The following is a 26493-nucleotide window of genomic DNA, read 5'->3' on the forward strand; positions in this document are numbered from 1 at the left end:
TCCCTGCTGCTCTCATTCTCTCTGTCTCATACTGATTGTTTGGCCTCTGGTTTGTTGACTTGAGCTGTTGACTATTTTCTGAGGGCTCTTACTCTGTTCCACTGATGCATCCAGTAGGCCACCTCCATATACCCCCAAACACACTTGAATGCTGCACTAATGTTGCTCTTATTAAAGCTAGATCATAAATAATTCACACATACATAATGGTAAAGCAAAATAAAAAAAACCCAAAAAAAACTGTGTTGTAATCTCAATAAACTGATAATGACTTGTCTATATAAGAAACATATCAACTTATTCTTTTTTACTCATATATTTCTGTATGATTTTGGCAGCATACATAATGATCAAACAAATGAAAACTGGAGTAAACCTGCCGATTTGCAATACTCTTTAGGCTGTTCTGTTTCATTGCACTCTTTTCAGTGTCTTCAAAATAACCTGTTTTGCAACACTATTTCAAACAAGACTGTAATTCAACTCCGTGTCTCACGGCAAATCAGGCAACTACATGCTAGCCTCCATTTAAAGTCATTCTACTCTCAGAGGGGGGAGATCTTCAAAGCCATAGTTGCTGAATGCTTCAAAACCCATGCAATGTCACTCTCATTACCTCAAAGAAGTTTCTTTTTAACACTCTTTTATTGCTGTTCCAAGTCCTTGGCATTGGAGCAGCCACCCGTAAAACATGAGGATGAACATCAGGCTGATTGATTTGGCTGCACATTAGTTATGAAAAAAATAAAGTTTTACTTGCCAACATTGAATTTGTCATCACATGCTGCCCTCTGGTGCTAACACTCAAGAAGCTCAGCTGCAGGTATTTGAAATGAACATGGGATTTCTCTTTTATCCAATAGTAATTTTCCCAGTGTAACACTCAATGAGAGTGTATATCTTAAATCATGGTAAAGAAAAGAGACAGACATTTTTCAAGTTAATAGATCTTTATTTGATTTATTATCTTATGCATTCTCATTCAAAAGGCATGGAGATAGAAAAGGATACAGAAAATGGATCATGGGTATAAATATTACAAAGAGAAGCAAAATCTTTACAACCAGTAACATCACATGAAGGTTTAAGTTAATAATATGAACATGGGGCACCGCAATGTTGGATCATCAAAGAAAGCCACCTTGGACACAAGCTCCATGATGGTTAACGCCTGACTTCATACATCTGCCCAACGTTTGAAGTGTGCCTTAATGTCTTCCACAAGCAACAGTTTAATTTAAGTGCATGATACCCCCATTTGGAAATGCAAAATATACAAAACTCAGCCCCAGTGTATCCTAAAACTTGTGTGATCATTTTCCCAGTTTAAACTGGAAATTGGAAAACCCCAAAACACATAAAGAGTAACCCATGGTCTGTACAGTCAAATACAAGCTGAGTACCATCAATGATCCTAGGTCAATTAAAAACAGAAAGCACAGTAGTACAGTCAAGTACAAAATGACAGAATAGGCCACATTGGTCAGAACTGAAACCACTCTACTTCAGCTACTTCAAGTATCCACTTAAGACTTCAAAACCCCAAGTAAAATCAACTGAAGCCACATTTAGAAACAATATTAAAATTGGCACAAACTGAACGTGCAGATTACCATAAGTTATTCCTCCAACTACACAGAAGTCAAGATGCTAGTGCAATAGTATAATAACATTCATTTCAACAGGACAAAAATAAATAAGGGAATACTAATTTTAAAGACGATGTTTTGAGAGGAAACAAGAAGCTTAAGCAAACCCAAAGGACGCTATCCAACAACCAGCAGAAATGGTGGATGACAATCTTCAGTGGCAAATTTAGTAAAGGCACACACACACACACACACACACACACACTAACTCACACAAACTCACACATACACTATGAACCAGCCAACATATGCACATGCTTCGGGCTAGCACACACCTTTAATATGGAATCTGGTTTTGGTAATACTGGATCATGTCATAAGTTCTACTCCTGTTGGGGAGGGGGAAAAAACAATTAGACAAATGTGCTTTCTGGAAGTCGCAATTATAAAGAATAAAGTTAGAATAAAATGCACCAACCTGTTGCTAAGGAAGCAGTTCTGAATGACTTTAATGATGAAGGAAGCTGCGTCTTTTTCACTCAAACCTGGGTTGAATCTCTGCCTGGAAAAAAAAAACCAATGGGCAACATCAGATAATAAAAAAGCAGTTTGTTGGCTAATTCATTGTTACAGGGACATAAAAAAAAACCAAACAAAACATGTGACTCACTTGAGTAACTTGATGGTCTGTCCTCTGAAGCAGGGAAGGCCGGTATCCAGCATGAGGTTAACTAAAGACACCACAGCATCCATGTAGGGCCTGATTCACCAGAGGAACATCGTGTTATTACATCCTCATTGTTCAGTTAAGAATTACTTCAGTGTCTCTATGTACTCACCTGACAGCCAAGTATCCCCTCACGCACATCTCCATAAACCATTTAAATGGCGTTGCCTCCATCTTACCCCCCATGATCATGACCATTTCATCAGTGAGCTTGATATCTGGCTCCCAGCCGAGGTTCCCGCCAGGAGAACTTTCAAACATGAACCCAAAGTCTAAAAACGCAAAAATGTACGCAAACATCATGGTGTAAGATTTTCCTGATCATTTGAGAGTCCCATAATGGTGACGTGTCACCAAATAACAACAAAACAAAAAGAAAAAAAACCTGTAAAACTATCTAAAAGCAAGAACACACCAATGTGGATAAGGTGGCCCTGGCTATCCAGCATGATGTTCCCGTTGTGTCTGTCTTTTATTTGCAGCAGGAAGAGCAGCAAGCTATAAGCTGCCATGCTGCGGATGAAGTTGTACCGTGCCTGAGAAGAAAGTTATTGGGAGGGGGGGATATCAGAGAACACACAGCATAAAAAACACAAATGAATATTGTATAATCTTAAAGGTATGATGCGGAAAGGTTATGTGAAGTTGTGATATCAGGCATTTACCTTTTGGAACGCGAGTGTGGATTCATCTCCATACTGGTTCCTGAAGTAGTCATACATGCCAAAGTCTGTCTGTCGGCCCAGTTGGTCACGAGACTTGCAGTCTGGGATGCACTCAATCACTCCGCACTGATGGGACATAAAAACAAAAATCAGAAAAAAACAAGAAAGCAGGTTTTTGTTCACCTGAACATGAGGACCCGAGCCATGAATGCAACCTATTTAGGCCCAACTTTTATATGATGGGGTTGTATAAGCATCATTACTGCAGCACCTGTGGTTTTTTTAGCATCATATAATATATCAGTGAATCCCTCCTGGTTGATCAAACAGCCCTATTTGAATACATTTGAGGTGTGTATTATTAAATCAGCAGCTTATACTAAACTGCAAACAGCCGCCACAAAGTAGATTCAAATGTCATGCATCAGTGTGTGCTAATGCTCAGGAGGTGGAAATTCACAGAGCAGAGGTCACTCTCATCCCAGAAATAAACCAAATTAACTTTACTAAAATTAGCAGCCACAGCAAAATTTGTTAAAAGTTCAAAAGTGCAAACCGTGGGAGAAAATGTTACCATGGACTCCATTTCTAATCAAGTTACGTATATATAGCTGGAAGAGGAGTATGGAAGGGAGGAGAAATGGAAAATATTCATTTAACCTGCCCTCCAAGGAACAATGGTGGATTATAAGTATCTAATATTAAACTGCATTAAACTGATGTTTAACATTCAATTGCTGGGAGGATAATCTGAGCAACTGCAGTCTGGGAACATCTTTTTCAGCAGGGTTAGCGGCCGCATGTCTTTGTTCTTTTAGGGTCTCGTTCCCAGCTTTTAAGTAAGAAAAAATACCTGGCTTGGCTTTCAAGTGGTAAATTTGCCTGTATTATTCTGTAGGACATATATTAACTATGCATGAAAAGCAGTAAGGAAGGAGTTTAAAGCATTTTAAGATCTTACTCCAGGGGCTGTAGCCACCACCCTGTAAGGAAATACGTAGAGATCCAGGCCCACCAGCTGGAAGATGTTCTTAAACAAACTGATGATCTGAAGAGCCAACATGTCCTGCAAATACAAATGAGTAAAATGGTAAAGGAGGGGACATCTGGCTGAAACAGCTCGTAGATTAATGGCAGAGAGAGAAGTTAATGGACCTGTCTGCAGTCATCTCCAACTTTAAAAATGGCTGCTTGCCAGCAGATTCTCTTGTCTTCTTCTTCACTTTTGCCCTCATCCACAGAGTCTGAGCGACACAGCAGACCTGAAGGGAAGAGGTAACGATTAAGGCACATTTAATCTGTAGGAATATATTATTAAAGCAGAAAAAATGGGGATTTAATTTTGTAAACATCGTGGAGGAAACCTTTAATGGTAACACTACCTTCCTTTTCCAGCTCACTGACACCACACCTTCTAACTTTGAACTTGGCCAGATATGGAGCTTTGGCAGCACTGCGTGGAGATGCAAACAGCAGATTATTTTACTTACAGTTAAACAAAGCTTTCACGTTTCTTTGTTACATTCATTGCATTGTTAATCTGAGTCCGCTCTGAGGCCCACCTCTGCATGGGGGTCCCAGATTTGTAGTCTATATCCAAAACTATGGCCTCTGGGTTACTGGGAAGGTAACAGCCAGGCTGGACTTTAATCTGTGACATGGCCTCCAGACAGGCTATATTCCTCTCCTCCCCCTTGGGAAAGGGTCTGACACACACAAACAAAAAAACAACTTCAACATTTCCCACACTTCCATGAATCAACCCTTGGGACTGAAAGTAACATCTATGGGCATCTTAATGAATGACTCCAGACAACAAGTGACAGCCAGGCTCTGCTACTGGCCACAGAGGAGCAAACTGGGAGTAATGGAGAGAAACAACAAAAGAGGTTTCTCTTCAGGGTTGTTGCAATTAGCAGAGTAATGAGAGCAGAGGGGAATTTGTCACCCTGTGGTGGGCTGATATCACACTGTGTGTGTGTGTGTGTGTGTGTGTGTGTGTGTGTGTGTGTGTGTGTGTGTGTGTGTGTGTGTGTGTGTGTGTGTGTGTGTGTGCCAGCAAACTGATGGACAAGAAGATGCAACTCACGATAATGCAGAGAAATGCACAATCAAAATAACACAGGAGCAAATAATGGTTTAATTAATGAGTAACAAGGGGATTTAGAGAACAGGAAAGGGAACGAAACCTCTTGGGAAAACTTATCACCTCATAACCACCTCGGCTACAGAGATCTGTTTGACTAAAGTTATACAGAAATAAAAACTTTAAGCTCTTTATAAAAGCTCTGAGCCATAGATTTTTATACTTTTTAATGAACTTTTCTTTCAATGGCTATAACTTAGATTGGAGATCATTGGGAAAAAACAGTCAATTTTGCCCCTCTTTAGGGGGAAACTTATTTTCATTTGCTGTTACCGTTTTCTTTTGCTTTTTTTTTTTTTAAAGCTGTTTATTGATTAGGCCTATGTAAAACAGAAATAATGGAAGAAAGATGAAAGCAAAGACATATTTCAAGAGAGAACTAAAAATAACTTTTCAGCTCTTCCATAAACCACCTTAAACAGATTAATAAACCAATCAGCCACATCACACTGATCCATTCTTGTGCCCTCAGAAGAAGTCACCTCGAGGGGGATGGATTGATAATCTGATCATTATCAAAAACCTCATGTGATTCTTTCTCCTTGGATGGCCTGTTCGTTCTGTGCATGCATGACAAATCTATGTGTATAATGTGCGTTTCCAAATGTGGTAGAAAAACTAAACTGATCAGCGACCCACAGAACTTCTCTGCTAGAAACTTAGAGTTTAACATGAAAATGTTCTGACTGCTATATTCTGCAATGAACTCCAGAGTGAACTGAGCTGTGAAGATCCAGTTTTACAGACCGTAAGAAAAAACAGGCCAATATGGTTTTCAGGTTGCTGCTTTGAAAAAAGGAACTAGAGAAACACAAAACTCATTGGGAAACTGAGACAAATGACATAAAAATTCAATTAAACTAATGATGGAACATTGATACAAAATAACATCATAATGGAGCTGCAGCAAACTGGTTTTAGGAGGGTTTAAACAGAACCACTGAGTCCTACCTCCATATCAGCACCCAGTTCACACTATAGCTGAAAACTGATAACAGTGACTTTGACTTCTGACTGTCACACTAACTCCTGAGAGAAGACGGACAAACAACCTGAAAACATGATACTATTAACTGCAACTGCAACATATGCTTAGGGATTTAAAAACATCTGAATAAAAAGAAAGTGTATTCCTACTTGATGATGGCTGACACATTTGTTATCTTGTGGAAGAAGTCAAACTCTCTCTGATAGAAGTCTTTGGCCGGGCCGGAGAGAGAACCGGTGATCTCCTCCACCATCTGTTCCAGCAGCTCACCGATCTCAGCTGCAGGAAAAACGGGACAAGATCATCATTTTCCATTTATTTTCCATTTTAAGTTCTCATGTTGATTTATCGATTTGCTCTCGAGTCAGTCTGGCTCTCTTACGATCTTTGGTGTTTCCTTCTTCATCCAAATATATGTTGGTCTTCATGTTCCAAATAAACTGGTGAGCCAGTAGTTGAGATTTCTGAGCAGCCCACAGGATGTACTCCCTCACGTAGCCCATCTACAGCAGGGTGTTGGAAGGAAAATACTTCCAATTACAGCATTATAAGGGGTTTAAAAAGCATCCGTTGAGCCAGAAAATGTAATACTTACCTTGTCATAACGAAGGGCTTGGACAATTTGAGGAATGTAAAATAAAATAGCGTCCTAGAAAGGGTAGAAGAAAAGTTTTACCAACATGAATAAGAGGAAATTATTTTTCATTTCACTATCAAACATGTGTAAGTCAGATTCACTGCATGCAAAGTAAAACTAAATGAATAAAAACAGAGTACTGTTTTATAATTTTTATTTAATGTTTAGACGTGCATACTGGAGGAAAGGAGCGCAGCACTTTGACCCCATACTGAGCCGTGAGGGGGTGAGGAGGATACATGGAGGAGAAGTACGACAGTCCAGTTGGGGGATCTGCTGGTGCCCAGCACAGAATGTGACTCAGCTCTGGAGAGTCGGCATCAATTGTGTGCCATGTCACCAGGAACTAAAGAAACAAGCCAAAGGTTAAACCAGGCCAAAATTTACATCACAGATGATACATTGCTCTCAATGTTCAGCATGCATCACAAGATGGGATCTGCAGGTTGTTAATCTGTGCTAACTAGCCTCCAGAGGACGTTGTGTTTATGTGGAAATAAGATAAGTGGAATAAACAAGTACAAGGTGTCAAAGCAGATTATCTGACAAGTGGAGTTGCTCTTTGGGGATGGTTGTGCTCCGTTTCCCCTGCCTCTTCTCTGGACAGGTATGGGGCTCATTAAGGGCTTATTGGAGCAGAACTAAACCAAGAGGACAGACAAAGTCTACCAAAACAAAATAATTACTTGTGTGACAAAACAGCAGCTTAAAAGAAAAACATTAAGTGGCAAAAACTTTTTCCTTCTCTTTGACTTTTGGTGCAACTCAACAGAAACTGCATCAGAAGCTGTAAACATGATGTAGTTTAAAAAAAAAACAAAAAAAAACATTTAAATAAAACCAAGTAAAAAATTACTATCATAGCATGTTGGATAGTTGAATATCTGTGTATGACAAAGTGTTCTATAAAAAAAAGATTGTCTGGTTGGGACTCAACAAGAGCAAACTACCATCCATGAGGGGAAATGCATCTAGATTTAAGTAAAAAATAATGAAAATGTTTCTGGTGTATAATTTCCTTGTTGTAACTATGCTTCTTGGCAATAAATCTTACACTGTCGGAAATCCTGTTTGCTTCCTTTTTAAATTATACTACATTTTTAAGGAAAATGCATCTGTAAGATGAGCGACAGAGTAGAGTGCAAGGATTGAAAAACTTGAAAAATCTTCTCTGTTGTTGCCTTGCTGATTGCCGATGTGATCGGGTTCATCAGAAACTATCTCCACAGTTGGGCAGGAAAGAAGATGGAATGGCCTGCCTGCAGTTCTGACCACGACATAACATGAGCGTAGGTGTGCTGTTACTATCAGAGGAACCAACACGACCACACTGACTGACCTGGAACAAATATTGGTTAAAGAATGGGATGCCATCCTTAAGCACCGTGTGACCAAGCTGGTGACCAGCATGAGGAGGAGGTGCTAGTCTGCTGTGGTGGAGTGTGTGGTTCTTCCATATGCTACTGAGGCTTGTGTTTGTTAAATAAGGAAACTGCTGTTTCTGCACATTTTATTCATCCAATCCAATAAATAACACCAACCAAGAGTCAATAGCAAAATAACCTGTTTGCCAGAAAAGATTTGGTACATTTTCCAGGGTGCAACACATATACTCAGCTCAGGTATAGGATTAAAAAAAAAATCAATAATCTTGGCTTTTTTTTCTCTCCATTTTTCTTTAACCTCCACAAAGGAGGTCATGTTTTTGACTGCATTTATCTTTTTTTTTTTTTTTTTTTTATGTTGGACTCCTATGATTATTTTCTGTGAGAATGGTTTAAGACCTTTGTAGTCTATGGTCTTGACAGAAGTCATATTACATTTAGTTTTGGGCGTGATCTGGAAGGAACTGTGGTCACAGCAGGATTCTTCATAATATGGGTGAAAATGAGCCGTTTGGTGAAGGTCTGCACTCTAAGCGCTTCTTTAGTTACTTCTGTGGAAGCCATGTTTATTGTAATACAGTGATCTGTGAGATTCGCTAATTGCCCCTTATTTTCCTGGAAGATGGGTTTCTGTTAAACAAAGAGCATCACGATGGACTGGATTGTTCTGGAGAACAATGTACACAGAATTTCTTTTGAGACTTTCTTCCTCTCTACACATACAATTGACATACTTTTATAAAATAAATCCTTTTCAGATGCATGTATAAAACATAATATACCAGCGTTTTAAATAAAAACTTCTTATGTTTATCATGAAGCACACAATCTCACCTTGACCGCTTCAGGAACATCACATACAGCAGCTGGATCCATTCGCACCAGACGCATCACCTCAGAAACAATGGCCTCTGTGTTTTTAAATCTGAAAAACAGCAAAACTCAATAAGTGCATTTCCAGTCAGACATGGTTTCTTAAAAATAAACAAACAAAAAACAAAAAAAAAAAAAAAAAAAAAATTATATATATATATATATATATATATATATATATATATATATATATATATATATATATATATATACACACATATATTTTGTTGTGACAGGATAAAAACTCTGGCAGAGTCCATGGATGTAAAGTCTGTTGTTAAACAAGGCATGTGCTTTTAAAAAAAAGAGGATTAAAATACATTATAGTGACCACAGGTGCCATTTTATGCATTTTATATTCATTAATAGTAAAATGTGACAAATTTGACCTATAGGGGCGAAAACCCAAATTTGTTGAAGTCTCATTTAACTTCCTACTCCAAAGATAAAATGTGTCACATGTGCAGTTCAGTGCTAACGAACCTTGCAATGCATTTGGTTTGTTTGTGTACCTGGCAGGCAGCTGTAGGGCGAGGTAAGGTGCAATGCTCCAGGCAAGGTTGACATTGTCTTTCCACTGCTTTTCTGTCAGGCTGATGTATTTGGATCTCCAGTTAGCAATGCTAGTCTCCACCGACTGTTCTGTGGCAATAGCCAGCTCCTGGGTGGATAACGGGTTGTACCATGTTGTCAGACGCTCGATTTCACTCGCCTGAGGAAGAAAACACATCGAACTTTGATTGCATCCTGAAGTTCAAAGTGTGGCGGTTGTCTTCACTGTTTTCTTAACTCATTAGCTGCCAGGCATTGTTGTAGCAGAGAACCTTATGCGTTTTGCAGCATTTTGCCTCATCGTATTTCAGGAATGGGGACTGCGGGGGGCTGATTTGGCCAGGTGTGTGCATTGGGGCATCTTTGAGGTGAGCACTCAGAGCACATTCACAACATGTTAGGTGCTGGGGCGCATTTTGGAGGCATTTTGATGCGCGCCCACCTAAATCAGCTCTCCACATACAGAAACCACAAAAGACGTCCTTGGCAGCCAATGAATTAACTGCTACTTGTTTCCAAAAGCAGGGAATGTGAACAGATAAATACCAGCAATGCCAGCAGCAGAGTCCTTCGTTTCATGTAATACTTGTGCAGCTGGGTGCCTCTGTTGCTTTTTTTAGATAACCCTAAAACAGCACAGAGGCAGATTAAGTGTGATAATCTTTGCAACAAAAATGACCATTAAAGCATTTTTACTTTAGATATTCTGAATGTTTTACCTGATTTCTTGGATATGGTGGACATCCCAGAAGAAAGAGGGTAAGTGTTAATCCATCCCTGAGCCACCTGCTGCCTCTGACCAACTGCAGCATCCAGGCTGTTGCGGCTGTCCGTCACCGTCATCACAGACAAGCTGTTCACCGACATGTCCTGGGGGTCTAGGCAAACATAAAAATCATAAATCTGTCCCGCAAATGTGTTATCATTTAAAAAAAACAAACAAAAAAAAACGCCATTTTTGCGCAGGGTACCTGGAGGAACCAGTTGGTTGGCTGTCAGATATTTCTTGTCAGACTGCAGGCTGGCATAAAACTTGATCATTATGCAAATGTCTTCTCTTAGCCTCTTGTCTGTCTGAGTGGGGAATTTAGGAGCGACACTACAAAAAAAAAAAAAAACAGAAAAAGCAAAGATGTAAGCAGATAGAAAATAGATGTAGCTGTAAATCAGAAAGGGGTTTTTAAGCACAAAAAAAAGAGAAGAGGATTTATATTTAGATTTTTCTCCACCTGAAGTAGTCAAAAGCTGTGGAATAGATTTTCTCTCGAAGCACATTTCTGATGGTGGCGTTTGTCACAACATCAGCATGTAGCAGAGTCAAGCCCAGAGTCAGCAGTCTGAAACAAAGCAGGGGTGATTTATTTAGAATATCAGCCAAGGATCCAGTACATAATGCTGCTAGTTAGTACATTATTAACCCACTCAAGAAGAAATAATACCTGAATCTTGGTCCGATAGCAGCAACATGACGGTTCAGGCTGCTTTTGGCTCCTCCTACACTAAGAGACAGAGACCTCTGCAAAATTGTGGTGAAAATTTCCACCTGGTCTGCACTGCTGTATTTGGCAATTTCAAACCTCTGCACCAGGAACTGAAGAAGGAAGGAGAGGAAGTCAGTACGAAATTATTTTGATGTGTGTCTGCAGAAACGCGAGAATACAAGGAATTAAAATAGGTGGCAGGCACATCGCTAAACAGTGTCAACACAGATGACTGACAGGTGCTCTCCCACCCTGAAACAAGAAATCAATACAGGCTGCACCGGAGTTTTTCTACTGTGAAAAATGCTATTTTAGAAACTTTCTTGATATTACAAAAACAATTGACTGAACTGCTTTTCTGCAGGCAAATAAGGTGAAAAATAAAAGGATATTATCTGCCAAGCCATCTGTATTGTAGACTAGGAGCTTACAAAGCTAGTAAATTATGCAGGATGCTCCACATTTGCACATGTTGTTTTGCACATTCACCTTCCTGTAAAGGGTTTCAGTCACTGCATGACTACAGTGCTACGATTTAGTAGTACGGAGATGTTAAGGGCAGTTTACTGATATTCATCAGATATTTGATCCTGCAGTATAAAAAACAACTCCAATGGTGACAAAAGAGGTGGTGTTACGTTAAAAATGAACCAGTAGTTTATGACCATGTGTCACTGACCTCTATCCATAGGAAATGGGGGATGACATTAGGCACACAGGGTGCAGGTTGACTTTCCTCTGACACAGCCAGGGGGCCGGCCTCAATTTGAGTCTCTGAAAACAAGCCCATCTTCAGCTCCACCGTCATCTGCCATGCTCCCGCCATCTCACGCATGAACTAAAGAGGTACAAAGAACATAGCTTTACAGCTAATCCATTCAATTCATGACTCATACTGCTTGAAGAAAAGTGATGAATGTACATACCGGCACCTCCACCCCATTGTGTGCAGCTAGGAGCCATTCCCAGCAGGCAATTGCAGTTTCCATGCCATGTTCTGTAAACATCTTCAGTGGAGACCAGCATAGATGGTGCAGCAGCTGTGGATCATAGTCTGAAAAGTAAGATGGAAATTATTTAAATTAAATGGACTGTATCATAAAGTAACTTGCACTAATAGTTATAACTAAACGAAAAAGGGCTGGCAGTCACTTTTGGTAGTTATGAGAAGGGCGGCCATCTTGAACATGGCTTGAGTGAAGGCCTCGGGGTCTTTTGTGTCAAGAGCAGTGGTCATCTGATGGATCATCAACTTTTTAAGATCTGACTGGCTGTGAGTGGCCTCTGAGAACTGGATCATACCAGCCACCTAAACAGGAGATTAACAGAGCCTTGAATCATAATGTTTGCAGAAAATCTTAAAGAGCACAAGAGCTTAACCAAGAGCAAGGTTTACCTCTCCTGTGTAACGGTTTCGCAGGTTAAGTGACGCCATGAAGTTGGAATAGTCCTTTTTCACACAAGCTGGTCTCTCTGTCAGCTGTGTAGTCTAATGGGGAAACACAATTTAGGTGCCAATTAGGACCAAACAGTCAATAATCTGGAAAGTAAAATACACATTTGTACAGTAACGCTTCTGGAAAGACTGCAGTAGCATGCCTGAGCCCTTGCTGTGTGTTTAATGTTGAAACCAACCTGTGGAAAAGCAGCCTATGGTTGGCCACATCGGGGAGGACAGCATCAGCATTACCAGTTAGCCAAATGGGCAACCAGCCAACCAACCCACCCGTCCATTGCAGGTAAGTAACCAGGTAACCACCAAATCCGTAAACCAGCCAAGCAACCAGGTAGGTAGTTCGGTGCAGATTAATAAAGACAAAACACAACAAATGAAGCAAATGAAAAGACAGATATAGCAGAATGCAAGCCCAAGAACATGAGAAATGCAGAGCAAGCACAATAATGTCACACACACTAGTAAGCATGCACACATAAACATAAAGTAAGCTGCTGTAAACAACTAGACAGTCTTCAATTGTTTACAGAGCAACTGTATAATTCATACAGAATAAAACACATGTGTGCAAAAAAGATACAAGACACTTCTGCTTAGTAACAAAACTGCAAAAGCTTTTGTGAAGCAACTTTATTTCCGTTAAAGAAGCCATTAATTTTGGGCAAATGTTAATGAGCTCCAAACCAACCAGCCAGGAGCGCCACTGTTTTTTTTTTTTAGTTTTAAGTTAGTTTTAGGTTTTAGTTTAAAGCTCATAATGTGCTTCTGGCTTACTAAGTGTTTCTGTGTGCATGTGTATTATGTATTATGTATTTCAAAATAGGAAACTTCTCCGGCTTCTAAAGAAAATGGTGAGTGGCCTTACTGTGACCCAACACATATTTAGTAGGACTGTACAACTTTTTCTTTCTATATGATTAATGAACCCGATTAAGATTTTTTGGATATGATTCATTTTAATGCATCATGCTGCTTAAACATTTACCCTCCTTAATCTGGAGTGAATCTAAAGTGGGGTGGGAAGCTCTGGTCCTCAAGGGCTGCAGTCCTACAAGTGTTGGTAGTTTGCCTGCTGCAACACACCTGACAAACATTAGATTTTATTGTGCAGAGCTTGACATCAAACCTGCACAAGTCTGCTTCTTACCCATTGATCTGTGTAAATTCCCGTAGAGTCCTCTGTGACACAGAGACACTCCTGACATTTTTAGGACTGCAACCTTCGAGGACTGGAGCTGCCCACCCCGATCTAAATGGTAAAATGGTGAATAGACTTGTACTTATATAACACTTTTCCAGTCATGTTGACCACTCAAAGTGCTTTACACTACATGTCACAGTCACCCATTCACACACACACTCATACCCCAATAGGCACATCAGGGAGCAATGCAGGGTTCAGTGTATTGCCTAAGGACACTTAGGCATGTAGTCAGGAGAAGCCAGGAATCAACCCAATGGGAGACAACCACTCTTTTACCTGACCTACTGCCTAAAGGATTATGTCTGTAGTGATCTGGGAGGTTGATGTGTACAGACATGAATGAATGAGCAGCTTTGACTCACGCCTAGTGTGGTGCTCTGTCTGTTGTAGCCTGCAAAGTGCAGTATGCTTTCTGTGGCCATGGCGAGGCCAGTGTGCTGGGACAGCCCTGAAACCCAAATCTGATGCTTGTTCAGGTATTCCTACATTCACACAGAAACAGACAGAAAAAAGGTTAATCATGAATAAAACTAGAAATGTTCATTTAATTGAAAACAAATAAATAAAACAGGTACAACTCAACAAAATACTTGTTCCTTAATCTATGAAGGCTGAACAGTTAGCAAACCAACCTGTAAGTGGGACTTTGTGACAGAAGGGGCCCATTTCATTGCCTCTTTCAAGATCTCACCACAGCGAGCAGCAAAGTCTTTTACTATACTCTGCAAGAAATATGCAAAAAAACTCATTCACAAAGAAACTGAGAGCTACAATTTAGCTTCAGTGAAATCTATTTTTCCAAACAAGAAATGGGTCACAAAGCCTTAACAAAATCTCAGTTTTTGTTTAGGTGTCAAAAGGAATTTTAAGAATCCCAAAAGTGTTTAGAAAAGCCTGACGAAGGAGGAGTAAAAGTGCCACAATGTATTCATTTAACAACTAATTAAATGTGTCATTTATTTATTAAAGCATTAAATAATGAATTAATTAAATGTGTCACTTAATTAAAATTGGAAATAAATGCACAAATATATATATATATATATACATATACACACATATATATATATACACATATACACATATATACACATATACACACATATATATATATAGTTATATATATATAGTTATATACACACATATATATATATATATATATATATATATATATAGTTATATACACACACATATATATATATATATATATAAAACTATATATATATAATATATATATAGTTTATATATATAATATATATATATATATATTATATATATATATATATATATATATATATTATATATATATATATATATATATATATTATATATATATATATATATATATATATATATATATATATATATATATATATATATATATATATATATATATATATATATATATATATATATATATATATATATATATATATATATATATATATATATATATATATATATATATATATATATATATATATATATATATATATATATATATATATATATATATATTATATATATATATATATATATATATATATATATTATATATATATATATATATATATATATATATATATATATATATATATATATATATATATATATATATATATATATATATAAATAAGTTGAAAATTTACAGTACCCCACCCTCTAGTGGCAACAAGTCTATCCGCACGGACATACCTCTCGGGCTTCATAAGTGTCAGGTACAGTGATCCTGTGTGGAGTGTCGGGAATGTCGTAGTACGGTTGATCCTTGTGAATATCCTTAGAGGAATAAACATGCAATTTCATTCTCTAGTTAGCACTTATTTAAACACTTCCCTGAGTTCTAATGATGATTAATTAATCCTATTAAGAGATTCCAACCAATGATCTGGCGCTGTATTGTTCACTCCAGCCATCTTCTCGTACTTACCGCACTTAGAGAGAGAGAGAGTGTTTGCAAAATATCCAACATGGTTTTCAACACTCGACCACTCCAAAGCAGATGGGGGAATCTGGTTGAGGTTGAGGGAGATGAAAGTCAATATAAATAGAGGTCAACCAGGTGGAAGCAGAGAAGCTTATTAACCGCCTGCAACTCACGCCTCAGCCAAACCAGACAAGTATTTGTCTGCCACTCTGCGGATCCTCTTGTGAGTGTGGTTAAAGTTGACCAACAAGAACTGAGCATGCCGCTCTAATTCCTCCTCATGCTCTTTGGTTTTTGCCTAAAAATGAGAAAAATACACCAATTTTCACCCCATGGCATTGACAAATTACACTTGTGCCATATAAACGGTCTGGATTTTTAATAAGTGTTTGCTGCTTTGAATAACCAACCTTCTCAGCCATCATCTGGAGGAAAACCTCAAATACCTTATCGCCAACACAAATGATGCACTGCAGCATCCCTGTGAGGATTAAAATGAAACATGAGAGTTGAAATAACATATTGAAGAATATAATAACCAAATATAATAACCAAAGACCTCACCAGATTTGTCTTTCTGGATGGCTTTGTCCTCAAAGTATCGAAACATGACCTGGAACCTGTCAGGGTCATTAGATCGCAGCATCCTGGCATGAAAAACAAGAAAGAGATATGAAAGAGCTGCCCACTCCAACAGCAATATACTGTATTTAGGAATTCATGGAGAAAAAAAGACAAGAAATGCCATTTGATTTTGTAATGATGTTTAAGCTGACCTCATGTATTCTAATCTGTAGACTGAGAGGAGGTATGTTGACATAGCAAAGTCAAGCTTGCTAATGAGGGCAGATACTTCTGGAGGAGGGTCGAGGAGGTTGCTGATGGTTGTCCGCAGATCGCTCAACTCAGCCTAGCGGACACAAACTGACAATCTAAAAACCACTTAAGAAGAAGACATAAACGTGTCCAGATTTTCAGCACTGTACCGGTGTCACAGTGTCGTTTTTCAGAGCTGAGTTGTATTGCAGCTCAGAACGAAGAGGTTCTCCACTGGGGAAGGTGAGAAGAGGCGACTTTGTAGCAATCTCACACACTCCTTCGTACCACTCCTCTGGCCAAAGTCCTAAAAGGAAAATACATATATCTATCAATGTACTTATATCAATAAATATGCATGTTGGTGCCTTGATGACTTTGTTTTATCTCTGAGTATTTCTGAGTAGGTCTTTTCAAACTTTTAACTACTTCTAAGTTTTATTTCCTGGCTATATTTGAGTATTATCATGACTGAAGATGCCATAAACATTATTTTATCTTCCTTTAGATAAAAAAAAAACTATGTGGTATGATAAACTGAAGGCTCACTCATTCATTATCCTAACCGCCTAATCCGATTAAGGGTCGCAGGGAAGCTGGAGCCTATCCCAGCAGTCTTTGGGCGAGAGGCGGGGTAGAAACTGAACTCAAAATGTGACGCTTATAATAATAGCTTCTCAGAGAAAACACAAAAGAGCCAAAGTTTAGCAAATATGAAAATTCAAAAATGACAAAATGGTATAATCTGTCCCTCACCTGATCCTTCCACTGCAAAACCCATGACCACAGAGTACAACCAGAAGTCCCTGAACAGCTTCTGGAGGCGAGGCTTGGCCTCTTTGATTGGTGGAAGTCGTCTGGTCAACTGTTAATTAGAGATAACACAAAAGAAAAGGGTGACAAATATCGTGACTTATATTAGAGGTGATGATAGTAAGTAAAGGACCAAAAGACAGTTCATTTAAATAACTATATATCTTTATTTACATTCTGAACACAAAAATAAAGACTAACTTAGAAATTAGACAAAAGTTACAAATAACTTGTAACTAAACTAGTCGCCCTTTAACTCTTGATCTAAATTAAAATGTTTAACAAACGAGCTGAATTGTGAAGAGTTAAAAGATCTGTTGGTCAGAGGACTTTTTGGACTGTTTGATCTGGTCTATTTGTTCAAGAGAAACCCACATCAAAGTTCATCCAAACAGGAGCAGCACAGCACTTCCCATCAGGACACAGTAAAGGTAAGATACTTTACAGACTGCTAACTTTAACAAAATGCTTACATATACTTTTAGCCCCAAAAAAAAGACATTAATTTATTCCAAAACCAATAAAAGTGTTAATAACAAAAATCTAAATGCTAATGAGATCATTAAGTTGCCACTTCTTGTCCACTTTTTCTGCCTTTTCCAGCAAAATGTGGGTCATAGCTGTGATTTCTGTGTCTTGTCTGATGGCTGGTCCATCCCTGGCTGGCATCAAAGACATCAGTACTCACTTCAGTGACCCTAAACCAGACCCCAGAGGCTTACAACCAGGGGGTGCAGTTGATGTAGAGGCCATTCCTTTGGAGTTCCATAAAGAAAACACCGTCACCAATGACCTCATCTTTGATGGCTTTGAGGATGAAGACTATATTGATTTTGACAAGATCCTGGCTGCAGGCAGGGATGACTACATGTGAGTTTTACTGTTTACTGCCTTTTGTTTGTGTTGTGTTAAACAACGACATTTTCAGTATTTATGTACTTGTACTAGCTTTTCTTTTTTAAACAATTAATTAGTATTTATGATGCAGATATTAATATGTGTGTAATCAAATTGTTAAGTAAAAGTCTACAATAAATACAGAGTAATTCTACCTCTTAACGGTTCAACGATGAATTAGTGACTGTTTTTCAGTGAGGGGGATGAGATAGACGAGATTGCCACACCAGCCCCAGACATCGACATCTTTGCCGAGCCTTCTGACCCAAAGATTCGCCGGGCCAGACTCCTCCGGCTGTTCCACGGTCGATCCCGCCTTCAGCGCCTCAACATCGTGAATGCCCGTTTCGGTTTTAACCTTTATCGAAGCCTCCGGAATGACGTAAACCAGACTGACAACATCCTGCTAGCGCCTGCTGGGATCTCCATTGCTATGGGGATGATGTCTTTAGGGGCAGGACGGGAAACTCACGATCAGATCTACAAAGCTCTCGGATATGCAGAGTTTGTTAATGCTAGCCATCACTATGACAACACAACTGTGCACAAGCTTTTCAGGAAGCTGACACACAGGCTGTTCAGGAGAAACTTTGGCTACACGCTACGCTCAGTCAACGATGTCTATGTAAAGAAAGACGTTTCAGTGAAAGACTCATTTCGTGCAGACACCAAGGCTTATTATTTTGCTGAGCCACAGTCTGTCGACTTCAGAGAGCGTGCATTTATTGACAAGGCCAACCGTCGCATACAAAAACTGACCAAAGGGCTGATCAAGGAACCGCTAAAGAGTGTGGATCCAAATATGGTACTGATGCTGCTCAACTACCTGTACTTCAAAGGTGAGCTAAAAAAAAAAACATCTGTCATTAGATGTCTGTCATCACGGTATGAGTTTTTAGTCTTATTGTTTGATTAAATAGGGACGTGGGAGCAGAAATTCCCAAAGGAAATGACTTACTACCGCAACTTTCGAGTTAATGAAAAGATAAGCGTGCGGGTGCCAATGATGACCAACAAGGGGAACTATCTGGCTGCTGCTGACCACGAGCTGGACTGTGACATCCTGCAAGTGTGTGGTTTTACACTGGACAACTCTGAAATAATGATAAATTCAGAGTATTTATGTTAACTCTTGTATCTTCAGCTTCCATACACAGGAAACATCAGCATGCTCATTGCCTTGCCAAGGAAGATCACTGGCATGAGGACCTTGGAGCAGGAGATCTCACCAACTGCTGTCAACAAGTGGCTCAAAAACATGACAAACAGGTCAGCAGCATTTCCCCCCAAACACACACCTGAATCCATGGCCATGAAACAGCTTTTTTAAACCACACATTATCAGGTTTATTGCTCTGATTACTTATGAAGTGTTGTCTAGCATTCACCAAAGTCACAATTATACACAGATTATACACAGATAATTTAAGCAACAAACTGAGCAAAACATTTAGTAATCACAGTGGCTGTGACTATAAAATGTGGTTGGTTTAACACAACAAACTCATTTAATATTTCCTGTAGCAAATAAAAAAAAATGTTGTTACAAAAACTGTATGCAGTGACTAAATACCCCGCAAGCTGACTGAAGACGTGAATAAACTGTGAGCATTTGTTATCAAATTAGTCAGACTGTTTATCATTGTGACACATGGATTTTAATCCACATTTATGAGTAATCGATGCAGATGCAGAAATCCTGGAAATTCCAAAAGGATTCACAAACATTTTCTTCTAAACTACATACTGAGAAAGCACACCAATATGGTGAATAAGCTTTTCAATGAAATATTTGGGGAGAATAATGAAACTTGTGTGGATTGAGCTTCAGTTCTAGTTGCATCATGACCACACTTTTCTGTGTCTCTCCTCAGGACTCGTGAGGTTTCGTTACCCCGTTTCAAACTGGAGCAAAATTATGACCTGATTGAAAATCTGAAGGAGATGGGTCTCACTGACATATTCCAGGAGAGTGGAGATTTCAGTCGGATGACTTCAGAAAGAGTTGCCATGAACTGGGTAAGAGTGAATCAATGAAACGAAGAAAAAAAGCATTTAAAAGTCTGTGCGTCATTCAATCTCTCTGGACACCTTATCAGAAGTTACCAGTAATCTGTACTGTTTGGATACATGGTCTCCCTCCACAGTTGAAACACCAGGGAACCATCACTGTGAATGAAGAAGGAACAGAAGCCGCTGCCCTGACCCAAGTGGGCTTCATGCCACTCTCCTCTCAGATTCGATTCACGGTGGATCATCCGTTTCTCTTCCTGATCTACGAGCACCGCACCGACTGCCTGGTGTTCATAGGCCGAGTCGTTAACCCCTCCCAGAACTGAACAAAAACGCTTTTCAAGAGAAGCTAAATATCTAGATTTGTTTTACTAAACTAAGACATGTCTGCATGTTTATGTCTATTTACTTTCATTTCTTACTGAACATTTAAACTTCTTCATATTGCTCAACCTTGCTGCGTAAGTCTGTCTGTGTAACCCACAAAAAGCTTGTTATCTGTCTGTTAATGTTTTATCATTTGTAGCAAAGCTGGTAGGAAAGCATGTTAAAAAATGACATTATGTAACTGCTGTACTCTAATAAACTCATTTTAGAGAAAGCAGAAGTTCTGCACAAAACAAAAAAACTGGAAAACAAACTAATGTACAACACAATTATGCAACAGTCAAGAATTTATGTGAAATTACAATGTAATTGTTTTTAACAAATAAAGTACATTAAGTTATTTAATGGATTTAGAATTCCTATACCTAAAAACTATGGCTGTGCCAATATAATGCCAAACAGAATCTACTGTAAAGCTGTTTCTGTAATATACAGAATATGTTTCTTGTATGGTGGATTTTGCTCAGAATGTATTAAACACAAACAGAATATTGTGAATTCTTTCAGCAGTGAAACGGGATCACTGATGACTGAGCTGCGGCTAACTGGGTAAATATTTGTTCATAAAGTTAAAACCTAACTAACATTTTGGATTCATCCGCAGCAACTTAAATAGTAATGTCAATCATTTAGATGTGATCTGTGCATGTATTTCAACATTTTGACTTGTCACGAATTAAATCAAAGCGCTTACCACAGCAATCACTGGAATAAGGACTCCAAGATTTCCAGCACTACTAGATGCCTGGGGAGAGATAAGGACCCATTAATGTTTTGCCAACGTGGTTCGTACCAGTTTCCAGCTCTGTTTAGATCAGCGCTGAAGCACATACCTTCAGCGCTGGTCCTTTATCAGAGGCCCTCTCACTGGCTCTTTTTCCTTCAAGCCCCAGCTGGACAAAAAGCTCTAAAAGGTTCACCAGCAGTTCATCCACCAGCTGCTCCCCCTGCAGGTTGGCTGCAATGTTGGCTAGGGCATTGATCACAGCCAGAGAGCAGTGCCTTGTATGGAAAAAGGTAGGTCATTGGTAAAAGGTATAAGGTAAAAATCATTAATTTGCCATGTAAGTTTAAGTTTCATAATTTCTTTCTACATTTTCTATATATCATTTTCTATAAGTCAGGGCTCTGTGATGTTAGTGACTTTCCCAGCCACTATCAGACAAGAGGACAGATCACCAGAATAAACTGAATGTTAAATATCTTAAACTGTTTCCATTTAGTGTTTTCAGTTTCTTCAGAGTCTTACAAGTAAAATATTTTACTACCAGGTACATCACTTCATGCTAATGTAATTCTCTGATGCCGGTGGGCTCTTTCAGCGGAATAATGCACCCTTCACCCCGAAATACAATTCAATACAACTATATTTATAACGCACTTTAAAAACAACAATGTTGACCAAAGTGCCACATTGTGGGGGGGTTAAAAGAATAAATAACATACACGAGGACAATTTTAAAAATTAGTCAGCTAAAAGCAATCAAAAATAAAAGCAATCAAATTAAAATAATCGAAATAAAATCAGATCTAAAAAGTCAACTTCTTGTGCAGAATAATCCAGCTTTAACAAATGGGTCTTCACAGGTAACACAAGGAGTTTAAATGGATTGACTTGGGCTCCAAAATCTCCAAATCTTAATCGAACTGTAGAATGCATAGGAAAACATGGATCTGATCCAAAGGAGGCCCACACTTCAGAGATGCAGGACTTCAAAGATCTGCTGCTGCCAGCATGGTGCCAAGACCCACAGCATTCCTTTAGTAGTCTAGTGGTGACCACGTCTCCAGAGGTCAGGACTGTTTATGTAGAAAAAAGGGAACCAACTCAAGCACAACTCAGGTGGAGGGTATAATACAGTGGCTTGCAAAAGTATTCATACGCCTTAAACTTTTCCACATTTTGACACATTACACACCACAAATATAAATATATTTTATTGGAAACTCTGCACTTCTCAGTTTTTTATTAGTGGAAAAAAAATAATATATGTAATTTTTATTGTGCTTCACAATTGTGTGACACTTTGTGTTAGGCTTTCACATAAAATTCCAATAAAATATAGGCACTGCACTATGGTTGATTATTCTAATGTTACCTTCACAAATTGATCTGCTTATAAATTACAAAATAAAATTTAAAAAAGCATACTGAAATTCAATCTAAAGATATATATTTTTGTTAGTGGTCTTCACTATGTTTTACAGCTTTTTATTTCCTGGAAAACAACCTAAATACTTAAGTTAAAGTAAATACTTTTCTAAGTGAAGAATTTATTCCACCCTTTAAGCAGAAATTAGGCTGTTTTGGACAACACAGAAGCTCATGTACTGGAAATAGGAATAAACAGAATAATACACGTGAACTGTTTTACAATCTTACAGATAAGACTTTAGCCAGACCAGTTCCATTGTACCGATACTGAGAGCAAATGCTTACCTGTACCCATGATCTCTGTAGTCTTTGGTGGCTGAGTAGACCACTGAACTGGCTTTAACGCTGATCTGCTGGAACAGATTCCACACCTCTTGGTAGATATATTGCTACAAGACAAAAACAGCCAGAGGTAACATAGAATAGGAGCAAAAGTCAGGCAAAATCTAAATAAAATTCAAAACTGTGCAGAATGCTGCATCTGCCAACATAAAGGCAGACCCATTTATAGTCATTAATTGTACCTTACAGCACATAAAGATTGCTATGTAAGACACTGTAGGACACTCCAGTGGTGTCAAACTGATAACTGGAATCTATTCTTAATGCACACTGTGCTGACAAATTAAACACCAGTTGGCAAATTTATTGCAATAAGGACGTGTTAGCCTGTCCAAATTAAGGGAAAACACTCTGCTCCCATGAAGCCACATAACATATTTTAGTTTTATATTATATAAGCTTTGAACATACAACATCCATTCATTACATTTTCTATCTCCTTTCAAGATAAACAAATAAACAATGAAGGCAAGCTGCTCTACAACTGTGCAATCACTCTGGCGTTATACTTACATTTCCTGTAATGACCATACAGCCCAGCTGGTCTATAATAAGCACATCAAGCTGTGATGGAGGCTGGCAGAACTTTTGTTGAAGGATTTGTAAGATGTGCTCCATGACTTTTGGAGTGTCTCTCAGGGCTACAGCGATATGGCCGAGTGCTCTGATGGTGTGATCTGGAATTAGGTGAGCATCCCTGGCAGAAAGACGAGATGTATTTTCAAAAGTTTATCTGTGCCATCTGAATTTGAATGTATTCTGGGTGACTACACAGCTCATTGTTTTGTCGTTCCAACTCAAAACGCTGCTCACTTGTCATTCTCCTGTGAAATGTAAAGACGGTTGGACAGGCTGGCCAGAAAGGCTTCAACGATCACATGGTCCATCGTCAAACCTGCCTTTAGACATCTACGAAAGGAGAAAAGGAGACATTAAAATTCAACACTTAAAAGAACTCAAACTAGTCTGTAATCACATCTGTTTGATGGCTTTATAGCTGACCTGCAGATGTTATCAATAGAAATGTCTCTGAGCTGCTCATACATGGAAGGCTGGTCCTTCCTGTTTGACAGTACATTGATGGTGGACTGAGAATATTCGTTGGTCACGTTTATCCTAATTTCACCCGTGCCTTTAAAAAGCATAAGAAAACAAGAAAAGCATCATTGCAGAGATAATAAAACTTAGAAAACTGTTTCAAATGAGATCCTGATGAGAAAAAAAAAAGAAATCATAGCACCAAGTCTAAAGGACATGTTTTAAATTCAGGAGATGAATAATCATTGAAAAGGCAGTACCCTCTGGGGACAACACAGAAAAATCAGTAACCTTAATTAAATCTCCAGTTGTCTATATTTGTTGGTGTTCAGATCAATGATGTGTGATACTCAGACATGAAACTTACATTTGTCATTATAACATACATACATACATATGTATATATATGTATGTATGTATATGTATGTATGTATATATATATATATATATATATATATATATATATATATATATATATATATATATATAGAGAGAGAGAGAGAGAGAGAGAGAGAGAGAGAGAGAGAGAGAGAGAGAGAGAGAGACACATATATATCTATATATTCTTATATATAAAATTAAATCAATTTAGGCAAAGTGAATCTAATTTTACTTTCAATCAGCAGTCTTCAACTGAAACAAAGGAACTCTTGTTACCTCTCTAACATTTAGAAGACTCTTTCATTGAAAAGTTACAGGAAATAAACCTCCTGAATTGATCAAATAATGTTTAGGGTTTTGAGTTTATTTAAAAAAAAATACTCTAAACAATTTCCCTGTAATTTGTCTTTGCATATTTTAGAACCAAACTATACACGCATACTCATGAATATGGAAGTATAAAGTCACTATTTAAAGTGAACAGTGAGTACTGAATTTACCTGTGCTGTACTGGCTGTGATACTTGTACAGTTTTATAAGAACTGGAGAAGGAACCACCAGGAAATCTCTGAGTGAGGTCGTGGCAGAGTGGGCAACAACTGGAAACCTCTCACACAGACGGCCCAGGCCCTGAGACGGAGGAGAAAACAATCTGAAGATACTGAAATCCAAACCCAATGACGTGCTACATTTGACTTTCGCTGTGTAATAGTTTCTCAATAGTACTCCACCCTGTAATATCATACCTGCAGACAACAGATAAGCAGGGGCATGTGTGCAATGATGACTTTACTAGAAGTTTTGGATTGAAGCTTCTCAGAGAGCTTGGTGCACAGATTCTCTGCCCCTGATAAATAATAAAAAAAAAACAAAAAAAACACACACACACGCACGCACGCACGCACGCACGCACACACACCAGAAAGGAAAATTGGCACAATCAGTACAAATAAACACACCCAGCATCACTCTTATCACACTTTGGATTATGACATCCAAAAAAGCTGCACAGCTCGCTCTGATACAATTGATTACCTTGCTCATCTTTGATGGCCCACACCATGAGGTCCACGCAGGCAGCGTTGGCTTGGCAACGCAGCTTAAGCGGGCTCTGTTCCCCTGGCAGCCCCCCCGTGTCATGAAGTACCCTTTGCAGCTCTGACTGGCTGCTGCTGAACTGCTCCAGTACAAAGTCATGCACCTCTCGCACAAATGTCGGCTGCAAGGCTGGAAGGCAAGTATGACAGCTTGACAAAGAACTACAAGCAATAAACTTACTCAAAGAAAAACAGAAATGAAAGAGCTGCTTGGCTTTAATGCAGAAGGAATAATGACCCTTTACCTTTCATGTTGTACAGTGTGTCCCGCAGCATTTTGAACACACACACATACAGAGGATCACTGAAGGTTTTGTAACAGATGCTGAGTCCAGGATTATGCTTTACGACAAACAAAAAGACACAATAACAGACAAAATAATGTTAATGATTATATCTTATATTTATATTTTCTTTATTTTGATAGGTGATGGTTATTTAATTACCTCCATGACTTCAGTCATAATGGCATCCAAAGTCTTTAAAAAGGAGTCGGAGACAAATTTTTTCACCTGGAAATCAACAACACAAACAACAGCTACTAAAGATTTAAGTTGCAGGCTGGGAGACATCAGAAGTGGTATTTCAGTAGCAGGCTACAGCACCATGTCGAGGAGCTGCTGGAGTAGATCAATGGGAACCTCCACCTCATTTTCACCTTCTCCCATGAAGAGGGGAGACACTGAAAAACTGGAGCTGACTGTGGAGAAGTAGTAGTCAGGGTCCACAGAGCTGCTGTCTGGAAGATAGGCACCTGTGACAAAGGGACCAGGAGGCATTAAAAACATATAACAAGAGGAAATACAGTACATCTGGTTGCTTCACCATGTAATGAGTAACACTTCAAGTCCATTCAATAAAGTTCATCTATTATTGCCGAGCTAAACATTAATAAATTGTACTTTCTGAATTTCTATGGACAAT

At 38.6% G+C, this 26493-nt stretch overlaps 2 protein-coding genes across 3 annotated transcripts in view; one reads left to right on the forward strand and one right to left on the reverse strand.

The window, feature by feature from the left end:
* Positions 1-1000: 1000 nt before the first annotated feature.
* The window catches only part of pi4kab (phosphatidylinositol 4-kinase, catalytic, alpha b), a 31835-nt gene continuing 6342 nt past the window's right edge, over positions 1001-26493 (reverse strand). For both annotated transcript variants that reach the window (XM_079252085.1, XM_079252084.1), the window contains 47 exons: positions 26175-26323; positions 26016-26081; positions 25815-25911; positions 25508-25699; positions 25219-25319; positions 24973-25102; positions 24056-24185; positions 23867-23962; positions 23567-23750; positions 22997-23100; positions 21390-21558; positions 21251-21301; positions 17203-17311; positions 16617-16753; positions 16407-16540; positions 16195-16277; positions 16041-16111; positions 15804-15928; positions 15634-15715; positions 15399-15482; positions 14336-14425; positions 14066-14185; positions 12440-12532; positions 12196-12352; positions 11970-12097; positions 11723-11881; positions 11002-11153; positions 10792-10899; positions 10534-10661; positions 10282-10440; positions 10109-10188; positions 9523-9722; positions 8972-9062; positions 6931-7098; positions 6711-6764; positions 6498-6618; positions 6265-6394; positions 4544-4687; positions 4364-4434; positions 4137-4243; positions 3943-4047; positions 2982-3107; positions 2732-2852; positions 2429-2588; positions 2260-2349; positions 2068-2151; positions 1001-1978 (listed from right to left, as the gene is read on the reverse strand). In XM_079252085.1, coding sequence (XP_079108211.1) covers positions 1927-1978; positions 2068-2151; positions 2260-2349; positions 2429-2588; positions 2732-2852; positions 2982-3107; positions 3943-4047; positions 4137-4243; positions 4364-4434; positions 4544-4687; positions 6265-6394; positions 6498-6618; positions 6711-6764; positions 6931-7098; positions 8972-9062; positions 9523-9722; positions 10109-10188; positions 10282-10440; positions 10534-10661; positions 10792-10899; positions 11002-11153; positions 11723-11881; positions 11970-12097; positions 12196-12352; positions 12440-12532; positions 14066-14185; positions 14336-14425; positions 15399-15482; positions 15634-15715; positions 15804-15928; positions 16041-16111; positions 16195-16277; positions 16407-16540; positions 16617-16753; positions 17203-17311; positions 21251-21301; positions 21390-21558; positions 22997-23100; positions 23567-23750; positions 23867-23962; positions 24056-24185; positions 24973-25102; positions 25219-25319; positions 25508-25699; positions 25815-25911; positions 26016-26081; positions 26175-26323 — 5492 coding nt within the window. In that variant the 3' untranslated portion in view covers positions 1001-1926. The remainder of the gene's footprint in view (positions 1979-2067; positions 2152-2259; positions 2350-2428; positions 2589-2731; positions 2853-2981; positions 3108-3942; positions 4048-4136; positions 4244-4363; positions 4435-4543; positions 4688-6264; positions 6395-6497; positions 6619-6710; positions 6765-6930; positions 7099-8971; positions 9063-9522; positions 9723-10108; positions 10189-10281; positions 10441-10533; positions 10662-10791; positions 10900-11001; positions 11154-11722; positions 11882-11969; positions 12098-12195; positions 12353-12439; positions 12533-14065; positions 14186-14335; positions 14426-15398; positions 15483-15633; positions 15716-15803; positions 15929-16040; positions 16112-16194; positions 16278-16406; positions 16541-16616; positions 16754-17202; positions 17312-21250; positions 21302-21389; positions 21559-22996; positions 23101-23566; positions 23751-23866; positions 23963-24055; positions 24186-24972; positions 25103-25218; positions 25320-25507; positions 25700-25814; positions 25912-26015; positions 26082-26174; positions 26324-26493) is intronic.
* serpind1 (serpin peptidase inhibitor, clade D (heparin cofactor), member 1) lies at positions 17867-20495 on the forward strand (the record flags this gene model as incomplete). Its single annotated transcript, XM_079250762.1, has 6 exons — positions 17867-18129; positions 18352-18995; positions 19077-19225; positions 19301-19425; positions 20031-20175; positions 20304-20495. 6 exons carry the CDS (start codon positions 17867-17869, stop codon positions 20493-20495), a joined length of 1518 nt encoding a protein of 505 aa, XP_079106888.1.

Source organism: Telmatherina bonti (genome assembly GCF_933228915.1).
Source record: "Telmatherina bonti genome assembly, chromosome: 13".
Classification (NCBI taxonomy): Eukaryota; Metazoa; Chordata; class Actinopteri; order Atheriniformes; family Telmatherinidae; genus Telmatherina; species Telmatherina bonti.